At 36.3% G+C, this 26001-nt stretch overlaps 3 protein-coding genes across 3 annotated transcripts; all 3 read right to left on the bottom strand.

Annotated features, from left to right (window-relative positions):
* Positions 1 to 466: 466 nt before the first annotated feature.
* vamp5 (vesicle-associated membrane protein 5) lies at positions 467 to 5815 on the bottom strand. Its single transcript, XM_079816278.1, has 4 exons — positions 5741 to 5815; positions 5602 to 5660; positions 2709 to 2852; positions 467 to 1533 (listed from the first exon to the last, which is right to left on the bottom strand). Exons 2-4 carry the CDS (start codon positions 5605 to 5607, stop codon positions 1330 to 1332), a joined length of 354 nt encoding a protein of 117 aa, XP_079672404.1. The 5' UTR covers positions 5608 to 5660; positions 5741 to 5815; the 3' UTR covers positions 467 to 1329.
* A 1532-nt stretch (positions 5816 to 7347) lies between these two features.
* Positions 7348 to 16041, bottom strand: vamp8 (vesicle-associated membrane protein 8 (endobrevin)). Its single transcript, XM_079816279.1, has 3 exons — positions 15826 to 16041; positions 9579 to 9743; positions 7348 to 8948 (listed from the first exon to the last, which is right to left on the bottom strand). The coding sequence occupies exons 1-3, from the start codon at positions 15850 to 15852 to the stop codon at positions 8766 to 8768; spliced, it is 375 nt and encodes a 124-aa protein (XP_079672405.1). The 5' UTR covers positions 15853 to 16041; the 3' UTR covers positions 7348 to 8765.
* A 395-nt stretch (positions 16042 to 16436) lies between these two features.
* Positions 16437 to 25778, bottom strand: ncaph (non-SMC condensin I complex, subunit H). The gene is made up of 18 exons (XM_079813995.1): positions 25664 to 25778; positions 25038 to 25256; positions 24863 to 24953; positions 24686 to 24775; positions 24482 to 24599; positions 24168 to 24313; positions 23433 to 23622; positions 23177 to 23256; positions 22853 to 23055; positions 22443 to 22588; positions 21497 to 21603; positions 19184 to 19303; positions 18928 to 19035; positions 18713 to 18847; positions 18478 to 18588; positions 17318 to 17394; positions 17142 to 17217; positions 16437 to 16905 (listed from the first exon to the last, which is right to left on the bottom strand). Exons 2-18 carry the CDS (start codon positions 25247 to 25249, stop codon positions 16846 to 16848), a joined length of 2070 nt encoding a protein of 689 aa, XP_079670121.1. The 5' UTR covers positions 25250 to 25256; positions 25664 to 25778; the 3' UTR covers positions 16437 to 16845.
* Positions 25779 to 26001: the final 223 nt, after the last annotated feature.

Raw genomic sequence — 26001 nt, forward strand, 5'->3', positions numbered from 1 at the left:
TCATATTTACGTAATTCTCCAAAAAGTATAGAATTGGGCACATTTTAATACTGCAAACTGGCCGTGTCCTCTCTTTAAAAAAAAAAAAAAAATCCTGTAATTTTTGCAGTAGTATATTTGATTTTCATACCTGTCCTTGATACGTTCTTTGCTGTCCACTTTGCTCTTTTTACGTCAGTGCTCTTCAACCGCCTTAAAATGTCCACCAGGTGGCGTTTTACCTTCTAGTTCAACCTCGAGCTCCACATTTCTGTATTTAGGCTACATGATATGGTTAAATTGATACATAATTATAATTGTTAAACTCACTGTCAACTTAATTTCAAATTCCGGTTTTGACTGCACGACACTGGTCACTGTGTGTCAACTCACTAAATCTTTATAAAAGGAAATACATATAGGCTAAAACAGAAATAAATGAGACACAAGGAAATAAAAAAAAAATTAGATACATAAGAAGCATTTTACATAAGAAGCATTTATTTATATATACACATACATATTAGAGAAATTTTTTGCAGCATTTTTTTTTTTTTTTTGATGGTCTGTCTATGTCAAGTTACAATTTTTCAGTATTAACCTGCTTTTACATGGCTAATGAATAAGTATGTAATCAAATATTACGTTTCAGCACAAAACGTGCCAAAGTCACAGAATGTGTGTCCCAATCCAGGTAGTGGATAACCCCAATATCGCACATTTTGTATGTTTCCACAATCAAACATATCCGATGGAGTCTCTACAGCTTAGTAGAGACTCCAAGACTTGAAAGTGGATTTGTCAGATAAACCTGCCTCTTTATTCTTTTGTATCTGTAACTAATTAGAGAAAACCTTAACACAAGACATTTTTGAGATCATTACAGACACTTTTCCCTGATGATACAGAATCAAGAAAAGTTTGTTTTGAGGAACAAGATTCAAAAACAATGCTCTACCCCCTGACGAAGTATAAACAAACATGCCTTCCATACTTAACCTGCAGTTGGCTCTGATTTATATAATTTGTGGTTAAAATATGTCTAGTCCAACAAGAATGCATGTAAACTGTTACCATTAATGCAACATACTCTACAGTATGTGTGTTACAATTGAAAAATGAAATGAAAGCAGGAAAGATGGTGACACCATTGTACCATTTTTGTATCACCCACCACATTGTTTTTGTTTTTTTTAGCATACTCTTGGTAGAATGTTACATCAAAACATAAGTTGTGCATTCAGTGATCTATGAATCGTCACTCTTATTTACTTTCACAAAAGTACTAGAAACAAGACTTTCCAGGTGACATTCTGAGGCATTTTAAACAACTTATGTTCTGTCTTTCTTCTAGCCCTTTACTGGTGCTTGTGTCGATGGTGTGGGTGGCGTTGTGAATTGATTGTCCTCACTGCTGCTGAAGCTCACAGCCACAGCCACAATTATGACAAAAAGCACTGCAGCTACAACTGCCGCGATTATCACTTTGTACTTTATATTCTCCCAGCGCTTCTTCTGTTTCACCTTAACGGAGGTCTTTGAGAATGTTTTGCTCTGAAAAGAAATACAATTATTTTAAAAATGTATTACAAAAAAAAAAAAAAATGATAACTTAATAACAGGACTGTTACAGAGGCTCTTCATCTGAACATGTGAGGTTTTGAACTTGTTTTCCTTACTTTAATTATAATCTTTGTTTGAACTAGTAACACCAGCCATGCAGTGTGAATTATGGATCACATTGTGCTCATTCCTTTAGGCCAGAGGAAAACTGCCTGGTCTCTCACGAGGTTGTTTTTCTCCACTACGGTCACCTGATGGAGTCTTGGTTCCTTGCCACTGTCGCCTTTAGCTTGCTCAATTAATATATCCAGTGATATTATCATTGCTTTAACTGCACTGACACTATCAAATAAGAACAATATCTGAACTGAATTGAGCCGATAAGGATACCAACTTTGCAACAACACTGTGTTATTGAAATGAATCAATATTGAACTGACTTGAGGTGAAAGGCAATATTGCCTTGTGAAGAGCTGCTTATAGAGCTTAATTTCATAATTGATGAACTTCACAACATTGACACAGTATTGATCTGAATTGAAATAACATTGCACTAAATTGAGCTGAATAATGACCATCTTTTGAAGAGCTGTTTTAATAACATGACTATATTTTACAGCATTTTCCTGTTTATGACTGTGTGAAGCTGCTTTGAAACCATCTGTATTGTATAAAGCTCTATATAAAATCAACGTGACTTGACCAACCAAAGCTCCAGTGGGATTTTTAGTATTCTTGCATGAAACAAAAGTGAATTTGTTGCCTGACAACATGGCACATCCTGTACAAACAGCCTGCCATACTATTACACAAGTTTTTGTTTATTTCATAACAAAAGGAAATGGCTTTCTAAAATTAACATGGTAAACTAAAGTCAGGATGCAAATTTGTACACTCTTTTTTCCGCACACCCCACCTAGACACTATTAATAGACTCCAATATGACATGCCCTTGGTTTCCCTAGAAACACTTGGAATTCCAGAAAACCAGTTTATGATCATAGTCCTCAATGAGCCATAAAGCATGTGCATTGGACCATAGAATGAATAAATAAGTGGACATGCTTTTTGACGAGCTGTTTTATGTGCATAAATTAATTGATAGTTTATGTTATTATTATTATTTAATAAATATAAAGTAAAAGATCATCACAAAAAGGTTCCACCTGTTGCTCTAGTTGTTCAGCTCTGTTTTCCAGCTCCCCGAGTTTTGCGGATCGCTCTTCAGACTTGTTTAGGTTATCCAACATGATAACTTTAACTTCCTCCACATCCTCCTGGGCCTGACGGAGGCGGCTTTGCCCATTCTCCTGGGGACAGATGAAATGGTTCATTAGGAAAGGCAAACATCCTCTATCATAGATCAGCATCCATAATCATTTTGCAAAAACATACATTTTCCTATGAGGGACTAGACGTTATTGAATGTCCAACTATTATTTAACACAAGAGAAATGGTAAATGGACTGCATTTATATAGCGCTTTTAACAGACCCATGGTCACCAAAACAATGACAAAAAAAATAATAATAATATATATTTTTTTAAGATTAAAAAATAATTATTTTTAGCAAAAGTGTTTTAAAATGCATTTTTATGTCCAAAAAAATGTATGGTGTTGATTCATATTGGTTTTACAGCTTAAGACCGCATTAATTCATTATTAAACAAGATTTCTGATTTTACCACCCAGAAAATGTTAGGTGGCGCGACCATATATTAATTTAAAATAATATACAATATACATACAGTGAGGAAAATAAGTATTTGAACACCATTTGAACACCAAACAACATTTCTGGATTTTTTTTTTTTAGATTATGTCTCTCATAGTGGACATGCACCTACGATGACAATTTCAGACCCCTCCATGATTTCTAAGTGGGAGAACTTGCAAAATAGCAGGGTGTTCAAATACTTATTTTCCTCACTGTATGAATCATTGTAAAATGCATATCACATGGCAAATTCCCTTTCCCTTTTCAATGTATTGCCCTTTTAGTCCAATTCATATAAACGGACACTTTTCTGTGTTCAGAACACAATTTTCCATAAGGAGTTTTTATGGTGTTTTTTTTTATTATTATTATTATTATTTGTATACATTATAAAATGGTTAACATATATATTCCTTACTTCATTTTGCAATTGCAATGGGAATTGATACTTTTAAATGTAAATTTGCTGGTCGCACCACCTGACATTTTAGGTCTTTGAAACACCACAACTCAAAAAGTAAATTGAATTTCAAAAAAATTAAAAGAGTATCTTATAAAGGAAATGTTGTAGATCAATTTGATATGGTGACATGTATTTATACTTTTTTTTTTTTTTGTGGAAAATTATGAATTCGGACACACAAAAAAATACATGTCATGTCATTGACCCATAAACCACTGACCCACTGCCGCCCCACCAGAAGAAATGCAATCAATGAACCATTAAAAGCAAAAAGTGGCAATGAAGACTTTCTGGACGCCTCCCATCATAATGGCCTTAGAGTTCGGTTTACTCCAAGCACTGGGAATGGAATTCTGGAACAGTGCCTCGGCTCTCTCACAGTTTAACAAGGAACAGCACAGGGGAGAGACAGACAAACTGTGCATTTCTAGAAGCCAATGCATCAAAACCCACAATGAGGCCTTTGTGAAAACAACATGGCTGTATTCTATGAAATAGGGCATTTAAAGATTGTGAAATTCCTGACATTAGCGGTCTCCATACAGCATCAGACATATAATTATATATCAGATGATTCAGACTGTTGATTCCTCTTTTTATGCTCAGACGGATGCAAGTGACTAGAGGTCAAGGTTTAGTTGATGAGTGGCCCATCATAGACGGGAAACTGTCATGCAAAGATCAATGAAATTATTCATTTGACAGGAAACGCCACTTATTATTCATGCCATCTCACAAAAGAACCATACACAATGGAACAGTGATTCTCAAAGTGGCTCGCGGGTCACGGGGGAAAAAAAACATTGCCAAATTCAAATACTAAAAGGGTTTATCAACTTTTAAACCCCACATATATTGTTGCTGCTGCTGAAGGCTTTACATCAATTTAAACCCCACAGTAGTGCAGTGAAGATAAACATATTTTGTGTGGTAAAAATTAACAGCATGAAGCTTCAAGAGATTTATATCTGCTTACAATAAATCAATTAATACATTTCCAATGTTTGATTTTAATTTTGCAACCCCCCCCCCCCCCCCCCAAACAAGATTTTAGTAAAATGGGCAACACATAAATAGACAGAGAGCTCCAAAATATGAACAGTCATTGCATATGAATGGAGGACTACAGGATACACATCTCTTTTTACATCCTTTCTCTGCCTCCTTCCTTCCCTTCCTTCCCCTCTCATTTTGACTGTTATAATGAATGTGGAATTTCCTTGAGACAAGGCAAAAATCCCCTCTCGTGTTCAAATAAACACTTGTCATGTTGTCATTTCAAGTCACCTGAGATGAACCAACAATAAGGGTTAAAGACCTTCTGCATGACATTCAAATGACATGTAACATGATAAAAACCTAGGTAGGCCTAGGTTTCAAATTCAGACAACAGCTCATAAAGAACTAAATGATAAACAATAACCTGACGCTTATCAAATATGCACTGTATACCTCAAATAAATGAATGTGCCTGTCAAAACAAAAATCGTCCAGTCATCAAAAATCAAAGTTAGTTCATAACTTTACTTGGACAATTTAAAGTGGCATACACAATGAACATAACTAAACCTCTTTGGACCACATCATTAAACGAACTCAAAGCAACTGCTTTGTTTACATCTTTAACAAAGTTGCTGTTTGTTTATCCAAGTCGAATCTAAATATTTGCTTTTTAAATGTTCAGCCCTTACATGGTCATGCTTTCATTTTAATAAGTAATCTAAGTTAGGCTAATAGCAAATCTACCCTTGCGAAAATTAACCATGGTTTTACTACAAATAAAAAAAAACATGGTTACTGCTATAATAAAACAAGGTTAATAAGGGTAATGAAATGAGTGTCTTCAGCAAAACGAAACAAAAAGAAGAAACAACTTACTGGCATTGTTTTGATCTGTCGCTTTACTACACCAGAAACTGTCACCGAATGTACTGCATCTGAAAGAGACACCAGCAGTAGAGGAGAAAATACAATACAAGCTCGATATCTATAAAAATTCACACGCGTATTTTGCCACCTCTTCCAGTCCAAGGCTTTAATCCTCTGCCTTGCTGCTGTAAGGAAGCGTCTCCCTTATCTTTACAGGGCGGGTAGAATCACACTGCGCAGCTGCATGGCGATGTAAACGCCCATATCCTAACTTGTTGCTACACTGTAACTTTTATGATATTGTTCGTGGCATGTAGGCTACCAAAACTTGCGTTCAAAATAAACGCTCGACAATACTTTTAATGTAGGCTATTCACAAAAAGTTCAAACAAGTCAAGCTGCCACAAAGGGCGGTGTCCGATTTGTCATTGCTTTTGTGAATCGGTTCTTTTAAAGAATCAGTTAACATGGTTAGGTTACTGCTCTAATAATAAGCTATAAGACCCTAGGATTTTTTGTATTTTTTCATGTCATTACATTGTTTAGAGCATGAGAAACTAATGGAAAACATTTTTTTAATTATATTTTATTCATATGTTAAGCTATGTCTTCGTAAATGGACACCAGGACATGTATAGGCAAAAAAATAAATATTTTTTTAAACCAAACTTTGTTTAAAGATGATTATCAACTATGTAATTAAAGATATAATGGAATGAATTGATATAACATTACTTTATGTGGGTACATAGTTTTCCCATTCAATGCAATGTACCTACACAGTCTCTAATTTGCATATTAATGTATTCTCGGAGCAACATGTAATGAAAAAAAAGAAGTGTAATAGTTGGAAACATCTTCATAATAATATCTAATATTTTATGGGATGATTGATATGTCATTTCTTTCCCCATTCACTTGTTGTGTCTGCTAAAATGCCTAATCACGATTTAAGTCCTGGTGTCCTCTACAGACATATATGAAATGAATGCCCTGTTTTGTAACATAAAGTCATATTTTGATTAGAAACCCCATAACATTTTCATGAGATGTTGATTTATAACAAACAATTTGAAAATCTGCCAGATTTTAACTATAATTACAAAATATTATCATATTTCCATAAGAGTGCTAAATTTGATCATTCAGTCATTTTTAAAGGCCAAGGAGTTGTTGTTGTCCTGGTTAAACCTCAAAACAAATATCTCTGAAAAGCCCTGAATGTGGTCTTTACAGGACATCCAGACTTAAAACTGTGACATGTATGGTGTCAGAGATATTCACTAAATTATAATGTCCTCATACATGGACAGTTGTACCCAGGAGATCAAACCGATTCACAAATCACAATAGTCGCTGGAAATCTGGAGGGAAAAGTGAGCTGCAGCTGGTGTAGGAAAAAAAAAAAAAAAATCACAGCTGGGTAAAAAAAAACAAAAAACATGTTTGGACAATAACTAGTGCGCATTCCTTAACTTGCTCTTTTTTTAACCAATTTGTTTCAATGTTGAGTTGTTAGAATCTATAGAATTCAATGCAGTAACCATAAAAACACATTATTTACCTCTGGCCGTGTCCATCACTAATGTATGAATGCTAAGGTCAGTATCTGTTGGCAATGTCAATATCTAAAACTGAATATCTAAATTGTTCCATTTTGCATACCAGATGGTGGACATGGGAAACTAAACACATACCCAATAGTATTTCATAATTGTTTACCATTAGTCTATGTAAATTACAAATGAGAGCATTAAAAATATGTCACATTCATCATTTGTTTTATTGAAAGATCATGTTTATTTACAAAATATTGCATTTTCAGGCTGTTTACACTAATAAGACTCATATCCAAGGCACTTTCCAAGTTTTTATTTATAGATGACTAAAACTTAAATTGATTAAATGTTTGATTAAAAAGTTTAAATGTTTTCTTTGATTTTGATCATAATATCATGGGAGAATAATACATTTTTACATACAGTATGATGTTAATTGAAGCTACAAGAGATACAGCATAAGACATTACAGACATTCGCACAGTCGTCATTCTGACTACATGCAGATAGACTGACATACAACACCTTGACCTCTCCAAAGCAAAGTGCAAAAGCTACCCAGCAGACGAATATATGACAAGCCAACAAAAACATTCAGAAGTCATTTTCAATGGCTGTGGTAGCATTTTCTTAAATAAAAACTACAAACTGAAAATGACAGTACAGACTCGAAAACATTACTCCTTGCTCTGTTTCCATACAGTAAAAGGTTATGCTTCTTGGGTTCCCGAAAGCTCCCACAGAGCAAGGCAAATCTTTGATGCAATATTAAATTATGATTACAGTACTGACTGCATGTGGTACAGTGCAAGTGTTACACTGCATGTCAAATACAATGCAGTGATTTATGATGAGGATAGAAAACAATCTAAATGGCCTTGTTCAGGTGCTCGTTTCATAAAAAGCTTTCATTCATTCTATATTAAGGAAATCGGTTTCTCTGTTTTGAAACTTGGGGCATAGCACATTTCAGTAAAGATTTAAGACAGGGAAAAACATTCCAAACAGTATCATTTCCTTTAAAGAAAAGGTGTGTTTTGGACAATGCAACAGTTTTCCGGTTTGACCTTTTACAAATGACATGCATACATGTGGACACAACAAAGTACAGAGTACAAAATAGAGACACTTGGAGATCTAAAAGTATTCCCAAATTACAAGTCAACATTTTATGTACGGTAATCTAATCTAAGTTTTAAATATACTTCATAATTCAATAGAGAGAACTTTCGCCCATTACCTTCTCGGATTCAATGCCAGTATAGGATTATTTAAAGCGTACCTTCAGTATGAACAATATTTCGGTAATTGAAGTAATTTATTACAGTTGTGGCATTTATCAGGCTTTAGAGAACCATAGAGTCAGCTGAAGTGGCCATTAGGATGATGTTTTAGGAGGTGAGAAGTATTTAAGACAATAGATAGCATTCTGTCTATATAGACTACTTAAAATCCTCCATTTAAAGGTTTCAAAGCTGTCATTATGGAAGCTCCTCATAATAAGGAGGTGTGATACCATGAGATATGAAGGTTTATGAGCAAAATGTGCAAATAAAGAGTGTGTGTGTGCATGCGTGTGTGCATGCGTGTGTGCCTGTGTAACTGACAGAAATCCTAGGGTGTTGGGGTGGTGGGAGGTTTGGGTGCGGGCGAACTGGTTGGGATCACACCAGTGGCAAGGAATATGATAATCAGCACAATGACGAGGACTATCACAACAATAAGCACAATCAGCTTCACGTTCTTCCACCAGTAAGCGCGAGCAACCTTCTGAGAGGTGTGCTTGAAGTTCTGAGCCTAAAAAGCAGAAAGCAAAGACCATTACAATGTCAACAAGTGTGGGACTACAGCTGCATACAGTAGCCTACTATTTCAAAGTATGGGGTCAGTAAGATCCGCATATTAGATTAATTTCTGAAGGATCATGTGACACTGAAGACTGGAGTAACGGGCTGCTGAAATTTCTGCTTTGCTATCACATACATAAATTGCATTTTAAAATATATTACAATGGAAACAGTTATTTTCAATGGTAATAATATGTTTGACAATATTACTGTTTTTACTGCATTATCTATCAAAAAAATGCAGCCTTTGAGAGCGTAAGGGACTTTTATGGAAGTAAAATAATGGCAAATATTTTTGAAACAAAAAAGCTTGTTGAATTGCACTAATTGAAAAAATATGCATTCCATTAACCATGCTTGCATTTTAACGCATTTTAATGCATTTTAATGCATTGTATTTTTATTTTTGTTTCAAAAATATTTGGCTTTTTTTTTTACTTCCATAGACGTTTTTGAAAAACATAAGAAAATCTTTCCAAACCCAAACGTTTGAATGGTTGTGTGCATAGTAAAAACAGTGTGCAGGGCTTAGAGCTGTAATATGCGATAAGAATCAAAGATTTTGTACTGAAAGACACACCCCAGCTTGCAGGTCTTCAGATTTGCCCATCAGATCATCCAGTCTTTCTCCACGGGCCAGGATCCGATCGACATTCTGGGTCATAATGTCCTTGACCCCGTCCACTTGAGACTGTAGAGATTTAACTGGATCCATGTCCTGCGAAGACTCTCCTTCTATCGGCTCCTGCACTCAGAGAAATTAAAAAACAAAACATGATCAAAATGCCACAAGCACACAGTTACACAAAAATAACTTGCATTGTTGTCGCAATAGAGGAGGCAACAAAAATCTATACAATGAAACTCATGATGATGAAGCAGTTTAAAAAGAGACTGTAACTTTGTAAAAACAGCCAGCCTTATATCTGGCCCATAAATATAAATTATAGCATGCAAGCAAGGTTTACAATTATACAGACGAAATACATTTCATATGCAAAAACTAAAATACGCAAATAAAATACATCTTCAAGCATCAGTTACCGAGGTTTGAGTGCATTCGTAAAATGATATGCATTATTTAGCAAGCCTGTAACCACCTAAATCAGAGTGGATTACAGAACTTTACAAAACTTGGTTCTGAGATGAAAAAAGACATTTTCAGATAGCATAATTTACCATAAAAATATAGTGTCTTAAACGTTTATTACTGTTATAGCACCAGCGCCACCTATCGTCCAATCTCCATAAAAGTTTACAGACTTTTTTAGAGTTATGTGTTGTGTCGTAGTCTGACAAGCCAGACCCACATCAAGATGTTGGGTCTGGGAACACACCATTGGCTGGGCTCAATCCGAGGGGCGGGATAAGCGGTTGTCTTTCAAATTCCCTCTGCACGCAATAGGATATAGCGCTACAACCAACCAGAGCAACGAAGAAGGTGAAGTGGAGCTAGTTGATAGATTCAACTTTCGCTGTATCCGGTCTGCAAAACTCCGAACACATCTTCCTTTCTTACGAATGACTTCAGTGCTGTTCTTTGTTCTTTTCTCAAAGAAAAGCTTAACTCAAAGTCTTCCAGAGTCGCAGCCAACGTCAATTCGAAAGACCGCTGTTCGCCAGCTTCTTTGTTTACGAGTAGCACGCGGAACCGCGGCAACTCTGCCGTCATTATGTTAAGCCCGCCCACCGACTCTATACACGATGTGATTGGCCTGACCAGAGTTTGGTTTTTCCAGCTTGCAAACCAGCGGAGAGTTGCTAGACTACCCTGGCTGCAAATTAGATTTGCAGCCGCTAGAGTGCATCTAGATTTCTTTGCTAGTTGTGTCGCATATTGTTACCAAGTAGTATAAAGTTTTGAGGATTCGGTTTAGGAATTATAAGCTATTTAGGGGCACATTTCACCACACATATTTTTAATGACCCTGTCATAGCCATCCAAATACAATGTTTTTGGTAATTATTGATCTAGACAGTCCAGAGATGTTGCACTACAGTGAGTTTGTTGAGGATGATCAAAGAACCTATAGCCAGTTCACAAAATATTTTAATTAAAAATAATACTATTTTAAATTATTTAAAACGATTTAATTGACAGCAGTGGTTGTTCAGTATGAGGAGATCTAACATATGATATGAAGAATGTGTATGTGTAAAAAACTGCATAATAAATATTAGGGCTGGGCAAATTAACGCATTAACGCGGGCGATTAATTTTTTCAGCTTAACGCATTAAAAATATTTAACGCAAATAACGCAGCGTCCGTCTTTATATCCATTTTTGCCTAGCGTTACATGATCACGCTCCTATTCATGTAAATGCTTCCAAGCGCGACAAGACAAGAGAACGCGCTGTATGTCAATGTCCTGTCTGTGTGGCTGCGTCTAATGTCAGCTAATCGAGGGACACTCTGACACACACACACACACACACACACACTCGACGCACAGACAGACTCGCGTCAGTCTCCTGATCACATTGAGTTCTCTTTTGCTCTTGAACAAACAATAACAACAACACAGAGAATTTTGAGTATTCTCATATTAGGCGTCTTAAATTAGTTAAATAACGTCTTAAATGAACTTGATGAAATGAGATACGCGGGACAGCGCGTCAGATCCACGTCATGTTCGGCAGCGGCTGTCCTTAAAGTGACAGGAGCACTGATGAGGCCTGTGGTCATTAATGTTCATCAAAGAACAACAGGAACAGAGAAAATTATAGCTTTAATGATGATTAATCTATATTTATGCAGTTAAGAAAGGTGTTTGATAACTATTACATTTCTGTATGTCTAACAGGGAAGGCCACAGGTAAAAATAACATTTATTATAATGGGTTTATGTAAAGATTGTTTTAAGTTCACTTAAATTAAAAGTTGTTTTTTTAAAGCCTAATAAATGTTGAAATTGGGAGCTTTCAGTTATACTGTAATGTAACGTCATTAATGTTTCATAGAGACATTAGTATGAGTGATACTTGCCTTCATTCATAAAAAGATGCCATTACAATACATATTTAAAATATACATATTTAAACAATACATATTTAAATGTCTTTAAATTGTTTCTACATTAATTTGGAGAGTAACTGAAATTATTACAATATAAAAATATTAAAAACTTAAAATATTAAAAACTTGCGATTAATCGCTATTAATTACAGAAAAAAATTATTAATTAATTTTTTTAATCGATTCCCAGCACTAATATATATATATAATCATTTACAAAACATTTACAATAAGTTGTTAGTGCTTCACGCTTGATCTAATCAAACATAATAGTCTTTTTATGACTTGTGTACATGAATATATGGAGAGCTACATTTAATAATTTCTGTTATAACAGAATTAATGATTTAAGCAATTTAAGAATTTGCTGCAATACAGTGCTGCCCATTTTAATATTAAATAAAATACTTAATAACAATAAAAATAACTACAATACATCATTTTCATACCATGTTCAGATAGCTATTATAAAAAAAACAAAACAGTCCTTAGTAATGCCTTTAGATGCTAAGGATCAGGCGTGACATCTAAAGTGTGATATTGACAAAAGCGATGTAAAAAGATGGCTTTACCACATTTCACACATCAAAACACCAACTGTAAAATGCAGTGCAAGACCCATAATTGCCATCTTGTGCATTGTGTCATTAGGGTACTTAAAGAGTAAATCCTGGGGGGATTTGTTCACGTTTAGCCATGCTAAACACCTTTAAGCTATCTTGCACAACTGATACTTCATAAACAAAAGGTGTTACCAGGAAACTAAAAGCAATGCTGCGTCACTACCGCTCTCTCTGTCCCACCCTTTCCATTCTAGTCAATGGCTGTGTGAGTTGGTCACAACACAAGGCCTGCAGTGCAGAATGGCAGAAAGCTATTAGGTGACATCAGATACTGACAGCCTGAAGTACCATCACTGTGGAGAAATGGTTCCATGTGATAGGCCTATCTGTGACTATGTGATATAGCAACAACATAATACAAAGTAAAACATGTATTCATCTGTTTATTATATGATTTACCAGTGTATTTGTTTTTAAAGGATTTAGATAGGTTTTCTAAACTGCTTTTCCATTTAGACTGGAAATTAGAAAATGTCCACCTTTCTTACTCTTTGTATAAAACAAAACATTATTTCTTCCTTGAAGTCCGTGTAACACCAGCATCAAAATGTTTTCAAGAACAATAGCAAACTTGTAATTGAATACAAGTCAAGTTCAGTAATTCAAAACTGTCGAAGAATTGTATTTTAACCACAGTGCCACATACAAATAAAAAGGGATGTCTAAAGGCCTGCCCTACGCGGTACTGTTGATATTGTTTAAAAACATTTTTTTTTACAGTTGATCAACTTGATTAGAAGCAAACCAGAATGAGAATCTCACACTTCTGGGGCCTGTTTCAGTAAGGAGGTTCAACCAACTCTGAGTTTAAACCTGAACTCTGAGTTGACTTACTCTGAGATGGGAAACTCTGAGTTTTGGGTTTCAGAACAGCTGAATTGAGGTAGTTCAATCAACTCTGAGTAGACTGACTCTGAGTTAAGCTCATGCACTCCAACTATGAAAAGCCACGATCAATGGAGCTCCGAAATTACGATTCACCATGGCAACAGCACCCAACAAAAAGACGTTTGCATACTTCCAGGTCAATACACAAGTTTAATTCTTAATTATTTTAATGAAGTTTAATTTTCATGGTATCCAAAAGGCAAACAAAGAATGTGGCAGCAGCAGCTAAAAAAAAACAAAAAACAAAAAAAATAATTCAATCAGGAAAAGCTTTAAGCATAAAATGTTCATGGATGTAGGTTTAATGACTTTACAAACATTTGACACATTAAATAAATATCATTCAATGTCCAATGTACAGCAGCTTTTCCCACATAGACCCTTTTCACAGACTGTGATGACGTTTTAATGGTCATTAATATCGTAAATCCTGCAACGTTTTTTGTATTTTTTTTTTTATGTATGTACATTTATAACACTAATACTTTGTATTATATTACTTTTGCATCAAATTACAAAAATCAAGTTACCGCTGCTGTGAGAGTGTTTCTAATACAGCGTCTATGGGAGTGATGGTGAAAATTAACATCTTTCTCTCTTTTCACTGCAGTTATCAATCTAACTTTAATTTTTCCCTTTTTGAAAGTTGTGAAATCACTATTGTGGAGTTTTTATTTTGCTATTTGAGCAAATGGAGACACAAAAATATATATTTGATGTATTCTCTCATTCACCGTTATAAGAGTTAACCCAACTATGACGACTTCAGCTTCAGAAACCCAGAATTGTGAAAAGGGTCTATGCTCTTTTCTCATAATGAAATGTTCTCTGATCCCACCTGTTACATTTATTAATCAGGGTAATGACATTAAACATTTGACTTCTACTCAGGCCAGCCAAACACCAGCACCACTGACAGATGAAGAGGAGATGGAGGAAGAATATTAACACCCAACAGGAAAAAGAATAAAGTATTTGTAGGAAATAAAGATGACTATAAAAAATGTAAATAAATTTATATAACAGCTGTGGTGGTGGTTATGCCATATATCTTGTACTACCATCTGGCAGCATCCTTCCATTCCATACAATAATCAGTTTTCAGAAAGTGTGATGATGGGTATATGAGTGTCATAAATGCGCCCAACCACTGGAAATCCTAAAGGAAATCCTAATTATTAGGTTACTTCTAGAGGTTTATCAAGTGAACGTCAGGATCCTGTATAAAAGGACATGCCATTTTTGTCACTTTGACAGTGTCCTCATGATGAAAATATGAGCAATGAATATTCCCACAAAGAATGCTTTTCTTACTTTGTATTTTTGTCAAGTGGCAGATAATTTAATTTGTTTTAAGTAAACTTTGCTTACTTTAGATTTAGATTAAATTTATAATTTTTTTATATTTATACTTGAAATACAACCAAAATACTCAGTAAGAAAAGCATTTGTGGCGTTTGAAATAATGAATAAAGTATTTAAACACTGCTGGTGCTTTAAAAAGGGGGAGGAGAACGAAATAAACTCTGGGTTTACCAAAGAAAACCTGCTCCTGACCAGGTTAGGTTCACAGAGTAAGTTACCCTGGTAACTGACTCTGAGTATAAGTTACCTCTCTTTCAGAAACGGGCTTGGCTTACCCTGCTTTCTCGGGTTTGACATACCTCCCATTCTGAAACAGAAAACCCAGAGTTTCCCTTATTTCAGGGTTAACCTACTCAGAGTTTTCACTTAACCTCCTTTCTGAAACGGGCCCCTGGTTCACTTCAACAGTCAACAGAGGACGTGTGATGTGATCAGCACATTTGTCAACTGTAAGTTAAAACACATCTAAACCAAGTCACCATTCAATAAGTGCCGGTTGTCTTGTAAGCCGGTTATGCTTCACAGCTCAAGGTAAATTCAATCCATCTATGTAAACAAATCTGTACAACAAAGTTGCAATACAAATTGGGTGAAGCTTAAGTACCAAAGTAGTATCCAAACAGCACATTTGTTTAAGCAATTCAAGCAAATTATCGACGTTAACTGACAACAGGAACGTAGAAACTAAGTCTAACTTGAAAAACGAGCTTCGCCCTGGTCTGAGTAATTTACGTCAACTCACATCAACAGGTAAAACTAAACCAAAAAAATAATCTATCAGCCTGCTCTAGTGTAAACTTTCGCAGCACTTTAAAAATATAATTTACACGGATATAGAGAGGAACCGAGTTTACACAGCTAACGTTAATCAGTCTACTTTTAAACTAAACAAGCGAACAAGCACCTGCTGGCTATCGTTACGTTCACAACTTACCGTACTATTTGGATCACCCAACCCCATGTCTGATGTTTTTATTTACTCCTCGAAAAAAACTATTTCACCGTCCTTTGGAGTTAAAATGTTTGTAACCGTTTCTTCGAATGACCAACAGATGTACACCGTGTCAACACTTCCTGGTCTCTAATTCAGTCTATTCACTCAGCCGCGATGCTTTGGCTCACCTCTGTAGCGCCACTTCCCATAGCATCCTCCAGAGGGCGCTGATTCATGACACCTGTAAGGTGAGAGCGCAGACTCTAATCGAGCCATCAACATTTCAGGTATGAGATTGTTCACGTAAGGCCAGAAACGCCTGTTACTTTTTCTTAAAAAATGTTTTATATGTGATTAAACGCAGTTTTACTTTATTTAATACATATATATATTTTCAGTTTGTTGTTTTTAACATGATTGAGCATGACATTATTAGGGCAAAACCATTAGACTTCTATGCACGAAACAGAAAACTCCTTTCTTCCGCACAGGCAACAATTGGCTCCACCTAAAAGCCTCTGGCATAACATGTATTCATGCAAAACATTATATCATTCCAAAATGACATCATATTACATACAAAACAATATAAACCGATAATAAAGAATTATCCAACAATACTTTGATAACTTTTATTTTTCAAAATCAGATGTAGAATATACATCTAAAAGAAACCTCAAAGTTATAAAATGAATTTTTACAATTTAAATAAAACATTTGTAAAAAGTGACATTGACAAAAGTAACTTTGCATTTACTTTTACTGAAGCTGCTAAAACAAGTTATTGCTAAACATATCTTCAAAGCAATCATATTATTCATGCACTGCACACTGCTGTTTTTTTTCCTGGTACATGCTTTTGACATATTTCAGTTTCACTTAAAAAAATCTGTGGTAGTTTCCTGTACAACATTTTTAACATGATCCTGATTATATTGTTTTGGCTCCACATAGATATTTTACATTCTATGGAGAACATAAGAGACTGGATTTTTTAGTATAAAAGTTTTGTATCAGTTTTCAGTGGCCTTGTTTAATGATGATATCGGTCATGCAGTCAATCTTGTGCAGCTCCAAGTTCTGTTGATGGAAAGAAGAGCTTTAAGATTTACAGCAACCACATGTTGTGATGCATCATGAGATCACAAATAATTCTGCCTATAAGTTACAAAATATTCAATGCAAACTAATGCAAGAAACGTAGATCTTTAAACATAATAAACGGCATGCTAATATTAAAAATCACAGAAATGTAAACAGACCTCCATCTACAGTAGTTTTTGAAATCATTATATATAGCAGAAAGTAGTACCCACTTTCTCATTAGCCAAGTGCAGAAGGGCCACAAAAGCCAACGGTACTGAGAGATTGGTAGCCATGGTGGAGGGAAGTCTGGTGGGGCAGGAAAAAGAACCGAATGTAAAGTATATGCATGAAAAATGTCAATCCTTAGACTGTTAGACACATAGCACCAGGCCTTGAAAAACTGTACCTTTGTACAAGATTCCTGACAGACTGGCTGAATGATTTTTCTCCAGGTACTTCTGTTGTCTCCTCATTCTCCACCTGCTGTAAATGGTAAAAGCAAGTTATTTGGAAGAAGAAAAAAAAAAGTTAAATCAACTGACCACAAGAAATGATGAACAACAAAGTAAAAAAAATTGTGTGTGACCGTGCTTAATGTGACAATCAGATAAAGTTGTTAAAATGAGTTTTATTCAACCAAGAATGATCACCAAGATTAAGCCTTTTTCAGCCCATAAGGATTTGGAAAAGGTTATTCATGCGTTTATCTTCACTCGATTAGACTACTGCAACTCACTTTACTATGGTGCTCAAAAGAACATTTTGGACAGATTACAGATGGTCCAAAACGTGGCCGCAAGATTGTTGACAGGTACTCGTAAATATGACCCGTTTTAACTGGTTACCAATTTCTTACAAAGTTAATTAAGATTTTAATGTTTGTTTTAAATCTTTGCATGGTACAGCCCCTCCATATATTGCTGACCTGATTCACATTCATAAAATCAAAGAGATTAAGATCTCATACGCAAAATGTTCCTAGCTCTAAACTGAAGTCCAGAGGTGAGCACGCTTTTGCAGAAGCCGGCCCAAGGCTATAGACCAGTTCACAAGAGTGTATTAGACGATCATCAACTTTGAGTGAAATTAAGAGACATTTATAAACATTTTTACATTAGCTTTTGATAATGTATGAGTGACATGGTATTGTTGTCTTAGAATTTTTCTGGAATAATTTTTGCAGAGGTTTTTAAATTTGTGTGTTTAGTTTTGTAATCCTTTTATTTTATTCCTTCAGTATATTGTACAGCAATAGGAATATTAAAAATACTTGGTGAACTAAACTTGGTGTAATAGTAATCACCCTTCATCTCAATCTCATAACTAATCGTTTTTTTCCCCTCTATAAACCTTTTCCAAATTATCGGCTCTGCCTTTTGTGATCAGAATTACAAATTTATAGAGGGAAAAAAACAATTAGTTATGAGATTGAGATGAAGATGAAGGGTGATTACTATTACACCAAGTTCAGTATGCAAACGCGAACTTCTAAACTTTGCTATAAAGACACTGACAAAAGTAAATAAATAACAGCTTCACCAAGGTCAGAAAGATACAATTACAAACCGTGGCTGGTTTTTCAGGACTTTCTGTTAGGAGACCCCACATAGTGGTCTTCAGCTTCTTCATGTCCATCTTCTTGGCCGTTCTGGCATAGTTTATCTCAATAGTGTTTACCTAGATGAGCAAACAATTAATGATTTATCTATACAAAACAACTGAAATAAAAACAAAAACTCACTACATGATCACGGTGTAGCGTAATAACCAAATATCTGTCCTCTTCTGTCCAACATTTTACCTTGTGAGGCTCAGGGACGAGACAGTCCTCTCCATAAGTAGAGATGTCATCTGTGTCCAGAGAGAAAGGTGTCGGTCGATCTGTTTGAGAGTCATCAGATCCTCCAAAGCCTTCAGCATATTCACTGTCCCCTTCCTATTCACAGAAACCACTAACCGTTAAACAGACTGTCTTCCATGCCAACCTATAACACATAACAGTAGTGTTTAGTGTACCTGGAGACCAGGACAGAAGTTGGCCGTGTCATTGGCATTGTTGTAATCGTACTCTCCTATGTCCCCACCCAGCTCTCCCGATAATCTCTTCTTTCCTTCTGCACTGAGCTGAAGTGAGAAAATGAATCAGTCAGCTTTGTAAAATGAACAAAACAAACCAATCCAGCAGTCAATCTCTTGTAAATCATTCTTCTAATGATGTTGTAGATTTGCCACAATCAAAATGCTGAAGTGTATTAACCATTCATGCTCTTACTGTGTTGGTGGGTTTGAGGCTGAGCTGTGACAGGTTACTGGGTGGATACTGGAAGTCTGCTGGAAGTGTGGTTTTCTTATTGCTGCTGTTCAAAGCCGACTTACTAATAGTGGTTGCTGCCTGGAAATAACGAGCATTTCATTGTCAGTTTGTCACCAAATAATCTGCTGCTGACTTCTACAAGGTTTAAAAGTTTTGCTAGAGGGATTAAATACAGGGTTTCTGCAGGGTTTAATCAGTCAGATTTAAGACTTTTTAAGACCTTTTTATGACCATTATGATTTGAATTTATGACCTACACGAATCACGATAAATAACTTCAGTCATTTAAATTCCTTTCAAAAGTCTTTATTATTGACTTTCATTGAAAGTAACAAGTTTTATTATTTAAAGAGTAATTCTATTATTTCTTACTTAAGATTAAGAAACTGAAGCCTTCGCCTTCTTTTTCTTGAGTATCAAGAACACAGGAACATTGTAAAGTAACATTGTAAATTAACAATTATTTTATGGCATTACTTTCCAAAATAACAAGTCAGTCAGTCAGTCAGTCTCTGGCACTGGATGCGACTGAAACGGAATCCCGTGCTGTACTTGGACCGGGTAACGTTAGTGACGGAGCACTGACGGATCGCCTGCACCCGCTGCAGGCCTTTTACAGCAACGATATGCTTTTCCGACTTTGCATGCGACTTCAAGGCTTTTATGCCTAAACTAGACAGCTCCAACGTCTTCTTACACATAGTGCAATAGGCTTGATACCGATTGTTAGCGACGGGCTTGAGCCAGGTCCAGTTCCAGAATCAAATCACTGAGGGTGCTTCTGAAATTACTGAGGGTGCTCTAGTAAATGTGCTCCACCACAGCAGTGTACAGTGAGAAATGTATGATTATTTATTTACTATTCACTTTTACCAATAATTGGAATTTCACAAATATTTTGCTTCAAATTGTATATTAATCTATTAGTCTGCCTTTACATTACATTTTTTTTAGGTCATTACATTGTTTGGAGCATAAAAAAAATCCTATGTTATATGCTATATCCTCTGCTCTGTAGAGGACACCAGAACTATTTATTGAGAAAATGAAAAGACATGAATAGACAAAAACAATGGGATTTTTTTTTTTTTCATTCACCAGTCAATTTTTATGCTTCAAGCTTTTTTTATCCAAACTTTGTATAAAGATGATTCTGAATGTTATGAAAGATATAAAATAATAATTTGATATACCATTTTACTATGCAATATGTGTGTAAACATGGCCATATGCCATTCCCATTCTATGCAATGCATCTATACACTGAATATAATTTGTATATTCATGTGTTTTGGGACAATATGTAATTGTAAAAAGACGTCGGTCCTCTTAGCAGCAATAGTTTTATTCAATGAATGTTACAGACTGTAGCCTCGAAAGCAAGCCAAGATCGCTACGATCCCTAAAATGCTGTTGCTTTGTCAGTTCATCGCGATCTCACAAAGCTCCGTTATAAAAATTAAGTTGTCAACAAGCCTAAAAACGCTGCCGTTTTGAGCGGTGAGATTACGATCACGTTCAAGAGATTAATAACTATATCTGTGATTGCAATCATTGGCTGCAATACTCACCGCTGCAAACACTCGCTGTAATAGATGCATTTGACGCTCTCCAGAGGAAACAAATTTGCAAATCTGCCAAATCTGTTTCGCCAAAATTATTACAGTATCAACTGAGGGTGCTTTTACTTGCGTTTGAGGGTGCTTAGCACTCTAGCACCCCCGTAGAACCGGGCCTGGCTTGAGCCAGCTACTAAACGCACCGTCTTCGAGCCATAGATCTTTAAAGGTACATTTTCACATTGTGATAGCCAGGATGATTTTAATTAAACTAAGCAGTGACTCAGTATGATACAGTATGTTCGGAGTTTGCGCGGGTCTCTGTGAAAGTCCTTCCGACAAGTCTGTATGCTGCCGCAAGGACCTTGTAGTTCTGGAACGCTGTGATAGCAGTGTGATACCACCCAGATTCCTCATAGAGAACTACAACAGGCGAAACAAATGAATGCCATTGCCGCCGCGAGCGCATTTCGATGGAAGAACAAATTAATGGACGAGCATATCCATTTAAGACGTGGCTAAATGTTTTTATGACCTTGTATGGAAAATCCGGACGTTTTCATGACTTTTTATGGCCTTAAATTCTTATTGTTAAATTTATGACTTTTTATGACCCCGCGGAAACCCTGTAAATAGCATTCTACGAATTGCTGTTATGAAGCTTTTGTCTATGGAAGTCGTGAAAATAAAGAATTAGCAAACAGGAACTTACTCTAGTTGTTTTGAAGTAATTATGAAAGTTGATATCTCCTTTAAAGTCAATAACGAGAGGATTCTTTGGTGCTCGCTTCCGAGGTTCTTTGTCTGGTTTGTGATCCTCTACAAAGGATAAATTAGAAATTGAATGGCACAACACTCAACACAATAGACAATGAAATATAAAAAATTATATTAAGGGTGGGTTCACACTTGGTTCAATTAAAACGAACCCTGGTGCGATTGTGCTGTTAGTGCGGTTCATTTGAACATGTCTGAACGCTGTCATCCGAGCCCTGGTGCGCACCAAACAAGTGGACCGAGACTGCTGAAAAGATGGGTCTCGGTCCGCTTCCAAACTAACTCCGGTGCGGTTCAAATGATATTTGAATGCAACACAGACCAAAGACATGTAAACAAACCAAAAACAGGGAGTTGAGACCCTAAAAAGGACAGAATGCTCAAGCATATCGGTAGTCGCAATGTTGGCCATCACAGTTCAGTACAGGCATCAGAACCACGTCTCCTCACAGCAGATCTTCGTTTGTGTGTGTGACAGAGGATTCCTGCCGCCGTTTTGACTCCTTTACACATTTTTTTATCTCTTCATGAGTTCTCAGCTGGTCAAAATACCATCATATGCAGGCTTTGCACACACAACAAGTGCATTTATCCCAGCACACAGCATTGTTTTGGATGTTCAGTAAGTTCCATTTTTAAAATAGGCAATACGTCATAAAAGCCGACCAATCAGGTTGTGAAAGTATCCCTATGTCTTTAGGTTCAGTATCTTTTGGCTCGGTGATAAAAAAGCCAATCTGAATGCTAATCGACAAAATGTTTTTTTGTTTGTTTTTTCGGTCTGGAACAAACAAACCAAGTGAACCGAACTACAAGTGTGAAAACACCCTAAGAAAGCAATAACATACATTCAAACACTCCAAGGCTAATCTATGACTTACGCTTATGTCCAGGTTTGAAGAGCCAGTAGCCAGGTCCGACCCAGGTCGCCATGGTCCTGGGACTGAAGTACGAGTACTCTCTGGGCTGATCAGACAACTGCAGACACATGGTGGCAATATCCACCTCACCAATAGGAATAACACCTCTATTAAGAACACAAATACACTTCAGTGAATGGACACAAAAACAGCAGAAAAGACATTTGAATGCAAATACAATTTAATATTCAGATACATAAAATACAACATGAATATATAGTAGGTAGTAGGTAAGGACGAGCTTAGGGTTGACTTTATGGTGAAAATTCACAGTATTAAACCGCAACTATTCCCCTATTGTGAAGCAGAGCCTGTTTGTAACGCAACAAATTAGCAAACACTTTAGTGTAATACATTTCACAAGTACTAACCGTCCTTTCTGGGGGCTCTTTGAACAAGCTTCTCTGTGTTCCTTAAACTCCTCACAGTCTCCTGGTCTGCCCTCATCCATGTCTGCATCAAAATTATCCCCAAAATCTGGACTGTCATCCTCATCTGGCTCAATGTCTGCATTGACATCAAATGCATGCTCTCCCTGCTTCATCTTCTCAAGCAGCTGGTTGAGGTTTGTGCTCTATATTAACAATGTGAAAGACATGATCAAATCAATATAACGCATTTAATATTGCACTTAAACTACTGTTGAAAAAGGGTTAATAAGTTGTTGCTTTAAATAGTCATCAAAACAGTCTCACCTGTTCAGGAGTCCATCTAGTAAAAGAGAAATCCTCTAAGGATGGACAAATTGGCTTGTCCTCAAGTGTCTTCAGATGACCTGGAAGAATCAAAAAGGTATTCAATGCACTCACATTGTCAAACAACTCAGATCGACTGTAACTCATAACACATGTAGAGAAACGTTTAAGTTATGAACACTGAATATTGCTCATTGAACCCAAGAGTAAACTGTCCTGTAACTTGGAACAGAGTGCGATGTGGAAAGCTGTTAACCTGTAAATGGTGAGGCAGGAACGTTCTGTTGGGGCACCTGCACAGGAGGCGAATGTGACTTCAGCAAGGTCATATGTGAAGGAAAGCGCAGTTCACAGCGACTGTCCTCACTGAAGAGCACAGACAGGAACACGCCTGCTGTACTGTTCTCATCAAAGGAAGCAGCCATGCGCTGGAACATGGGGTCCACCTGCACAAAGTACGCTTTAGATCTTCCTGTAGGTTTACACCACATGCTTTATGGGGTCCTCACAACATAAATCAATTTGTTTAAACCATCAAAGAAACAGTTTTCAGAATATGTACTCTCTAGAAAATCTTCTTGATGGTTCTATTGTGAAATGTTTTAAACTGTAATTATAGTTTATCATCATACATCCTACATTCCCAGCATTGATATAGTTTAAATACATAAAACAATATATACCAAATCTCAACTGTGTGATTGTTTACATTGTTGCAAAATGTTCTTATCAAATCTAATCTTTATATAAAGTTGGATATACAAGTATGTCCAACTTTATCCATATACATACAGTATACTTGTGAAGGTGATATATATTATATAGCAAATCTCAACTGCTTGATTGATTGCATCATCGCCCAGCTCTAATCATGAAGATATTACAAACATTAACGTCATGATTTTCTATAAAGCTGATTTAAAACCATGTGTATTGCGAAAGGTGCTATACAAAAATTGACTTGACTCAATCACACTTGGATATTATTCACCTCACACTTCATTTCTGATTCAGAGAGATTGATGTTACTGAGGTTCTGCTCCACCGTCTTCTTCGGAGGTCTTTTCTTAGTCTGTTTAGCAGCCACTAGCTCTCCCTGACTGCCCTCGGCTACAGCCTCCTCGTCACCATCTTGACCTGGAATGAGATGAGATTTTAGTCATTCTGTGCAGGGTACGACACCACCCGTACACCATAAAGTCAATGATCACATAACCCTCTCTGACCAATCTGGCCTACAGCACAAGCCATCTTGGTTTTATGTAACATCATGTCAGCAGGCCCATAACTTGAATATCTACTTACTCTCTTTTGGTTTGGTCTCAGAGCCCAAGCCTCCCAGAACTCTGTAAGCATCAGCGTGGACTGCATCCACCCTCACTGCATAGATTTTTGTGCTGGCGTCCAGGGTGCCCGCTGCCACCTAGATCAACACACAAACACAGAGTTATCATCATTTCTAATAATGCATGTAAACTGGAGCAAAATACAAATTCAGTAGGTTTCTACCTTGAAGTTCATCTCAGAGTCCTTCTGCTTGAGAATGTCTGCCATGTAATCAATGAGGTGCAGACCAAATGCATTTTTTGTGGTAATTTTCTGCAAAAGGAAGGGGACAAGTAAAACAGCGCTGTTGAATTTTCAGGAAAAATACAGTAAAGTCAGTGTACATTGATTTTAACTCACATTTTCAGTGGAAAGCTTGATGCAGGTTGAATAATGCTCAGATATCTGTGCTGATGACAGCTTAGGGACAGCAGCGGGTGTAGCTGTAGAACTATGGGGGAAAAGAAAAACATAAGTTTGAACATTGTGCTGTCTTGTTTTTTTTAATGGAGCTGATCACGGGGTTTCAACCAACCTATGGCTACCGGCCTCGTTAATGGAGGAGTCGGTCACTCCGTGAAGGTCGATGACTTTGGATCTGCGTCTTTGACGCCTCTCATGTTCATCATCGTTTCCCTGGATATTATCCAGCAGAGGTGTGCTGGTGGCTGACAGAGCGGCTTTGTGTCCTATTGCCGGGGAAGACCACTGCAGTGGCCGGGAGGTCGGGGTACTGAATGCGCTCATAACGAAGCTATGAAGCAATATTGGTTTGTCACATATACATATACCACTAACATGCAGCTGTTCCATTAAGTGCAGTCATTGTTTTACTCCAACACTGGTTAAACCGGAGACCTCGCCATGTAAACAACGTCACGAAACGTTTATTTAGTTGCTTAAGATGAGCAAACGAATAACTAACAAACATGTCAACAATATAAACGTTATGTAAAAGCAGACGTTTACATAGCTGGAGCTCCTTTCCAAAAGCGAAATTCATACATGCAAACACTTTCAATTTTAGTTTAGCATTGTATGAACGCTTGTTAGCTGTTAGCTCGCGCTAAACACACTTCTGAAGCATAATAGATCAAATGATACATTGTGGCTTCGAAAAGGTATCTTAGATGAAGTACAAACAAAGAAAGGTCAAATTACCTGCGATGAACTGATGATTTATAAGCAGTATAACTGATCCAAACTTTCTTTATTCCGTCTGTTCAGACGACCATTTGAAAATTAGCGCCGAACGGTTACACGCGTCATCAATGATGTCATACGTACAGACGTATACGTTCAGACGATTGTTATTGAATTTTATTTCGTGTAATTATGGAATAAAAATATAAATAACGCTAATTAAAATATGTTTTTATTAAATTTATTTAAAAATATATTATATTTGTTTTCTTAAATTTGTAAAATGCATTAAGTTAAACGCGAATTATAAACATATAAGTATAAGTAAGAAGTAATGCTATTAAATATTACTTATG

This window comes from Gobio gobio (assembly GCF_949357685.1).
Source record: "Gobio gobio genome assembly, chromosome: 4".
In the NCBI taxonomy this organism is placed as follows: domain Eukaryota; kingdom Metazoa; phylum Chordata; class Actinopteri; order Cypriniformes; family Gobionidae; genus Gobio; species Gobio gobio.

Bases quoted from the DNA above. Each gene is read 5' to 3' on its own strand.
- vamp5 (XM_079816278.1), bottom strand. The intron at 1,534-2,708 runs GTGGAACCTTTT...ATTTCTTTTCAG, and splicing joins CTGAACAACTAGAGCAACAG to AGCAAAACATTCTCAAAGAC.
- vamp8 (XM_079816279.1), bottom strand. From the start codon at position 15,852: ATGGGGTTGGGTGATCCAAATAGTACG. The intron at 9,744-15,825 runs GTAAGTTGTGAA...CTCTGAGTGCAG, and splicing joins TGGGTGATCCAAATAGTACG to GAGCCGATAGAAGGAGAGTC. The intron at 8,949-9,578 runs GTGTGTCTTTCA...TCTGCTTTTTAG, and splicing joins CTGAAGACCTGCAAGCTGGG to GCTCAGAACTTCAAGCACAC.
- ncaph (XM_079813995.1), bottom strand. From the start codon at position 25,249: ATGAGCGCATTCAGTACCCCGACCTCCCGGCCACTGCAGTGGTCTTCC. The intron at 24,954-25,037 runs GTTGGTTGAAAC...TTTCCCCCATAG, and splicing joins AACGAGGCCGGTAGCCATAG to TTCTACAGCTACACCCGCTG. The intron at 24,600-24,685 runs GTAGAAACCTAC...GTGTTGATCTAG, and splicing joins ACTCTGAGATGAACTTCAAG to GTGGCAGCGGGCACCCTGGA.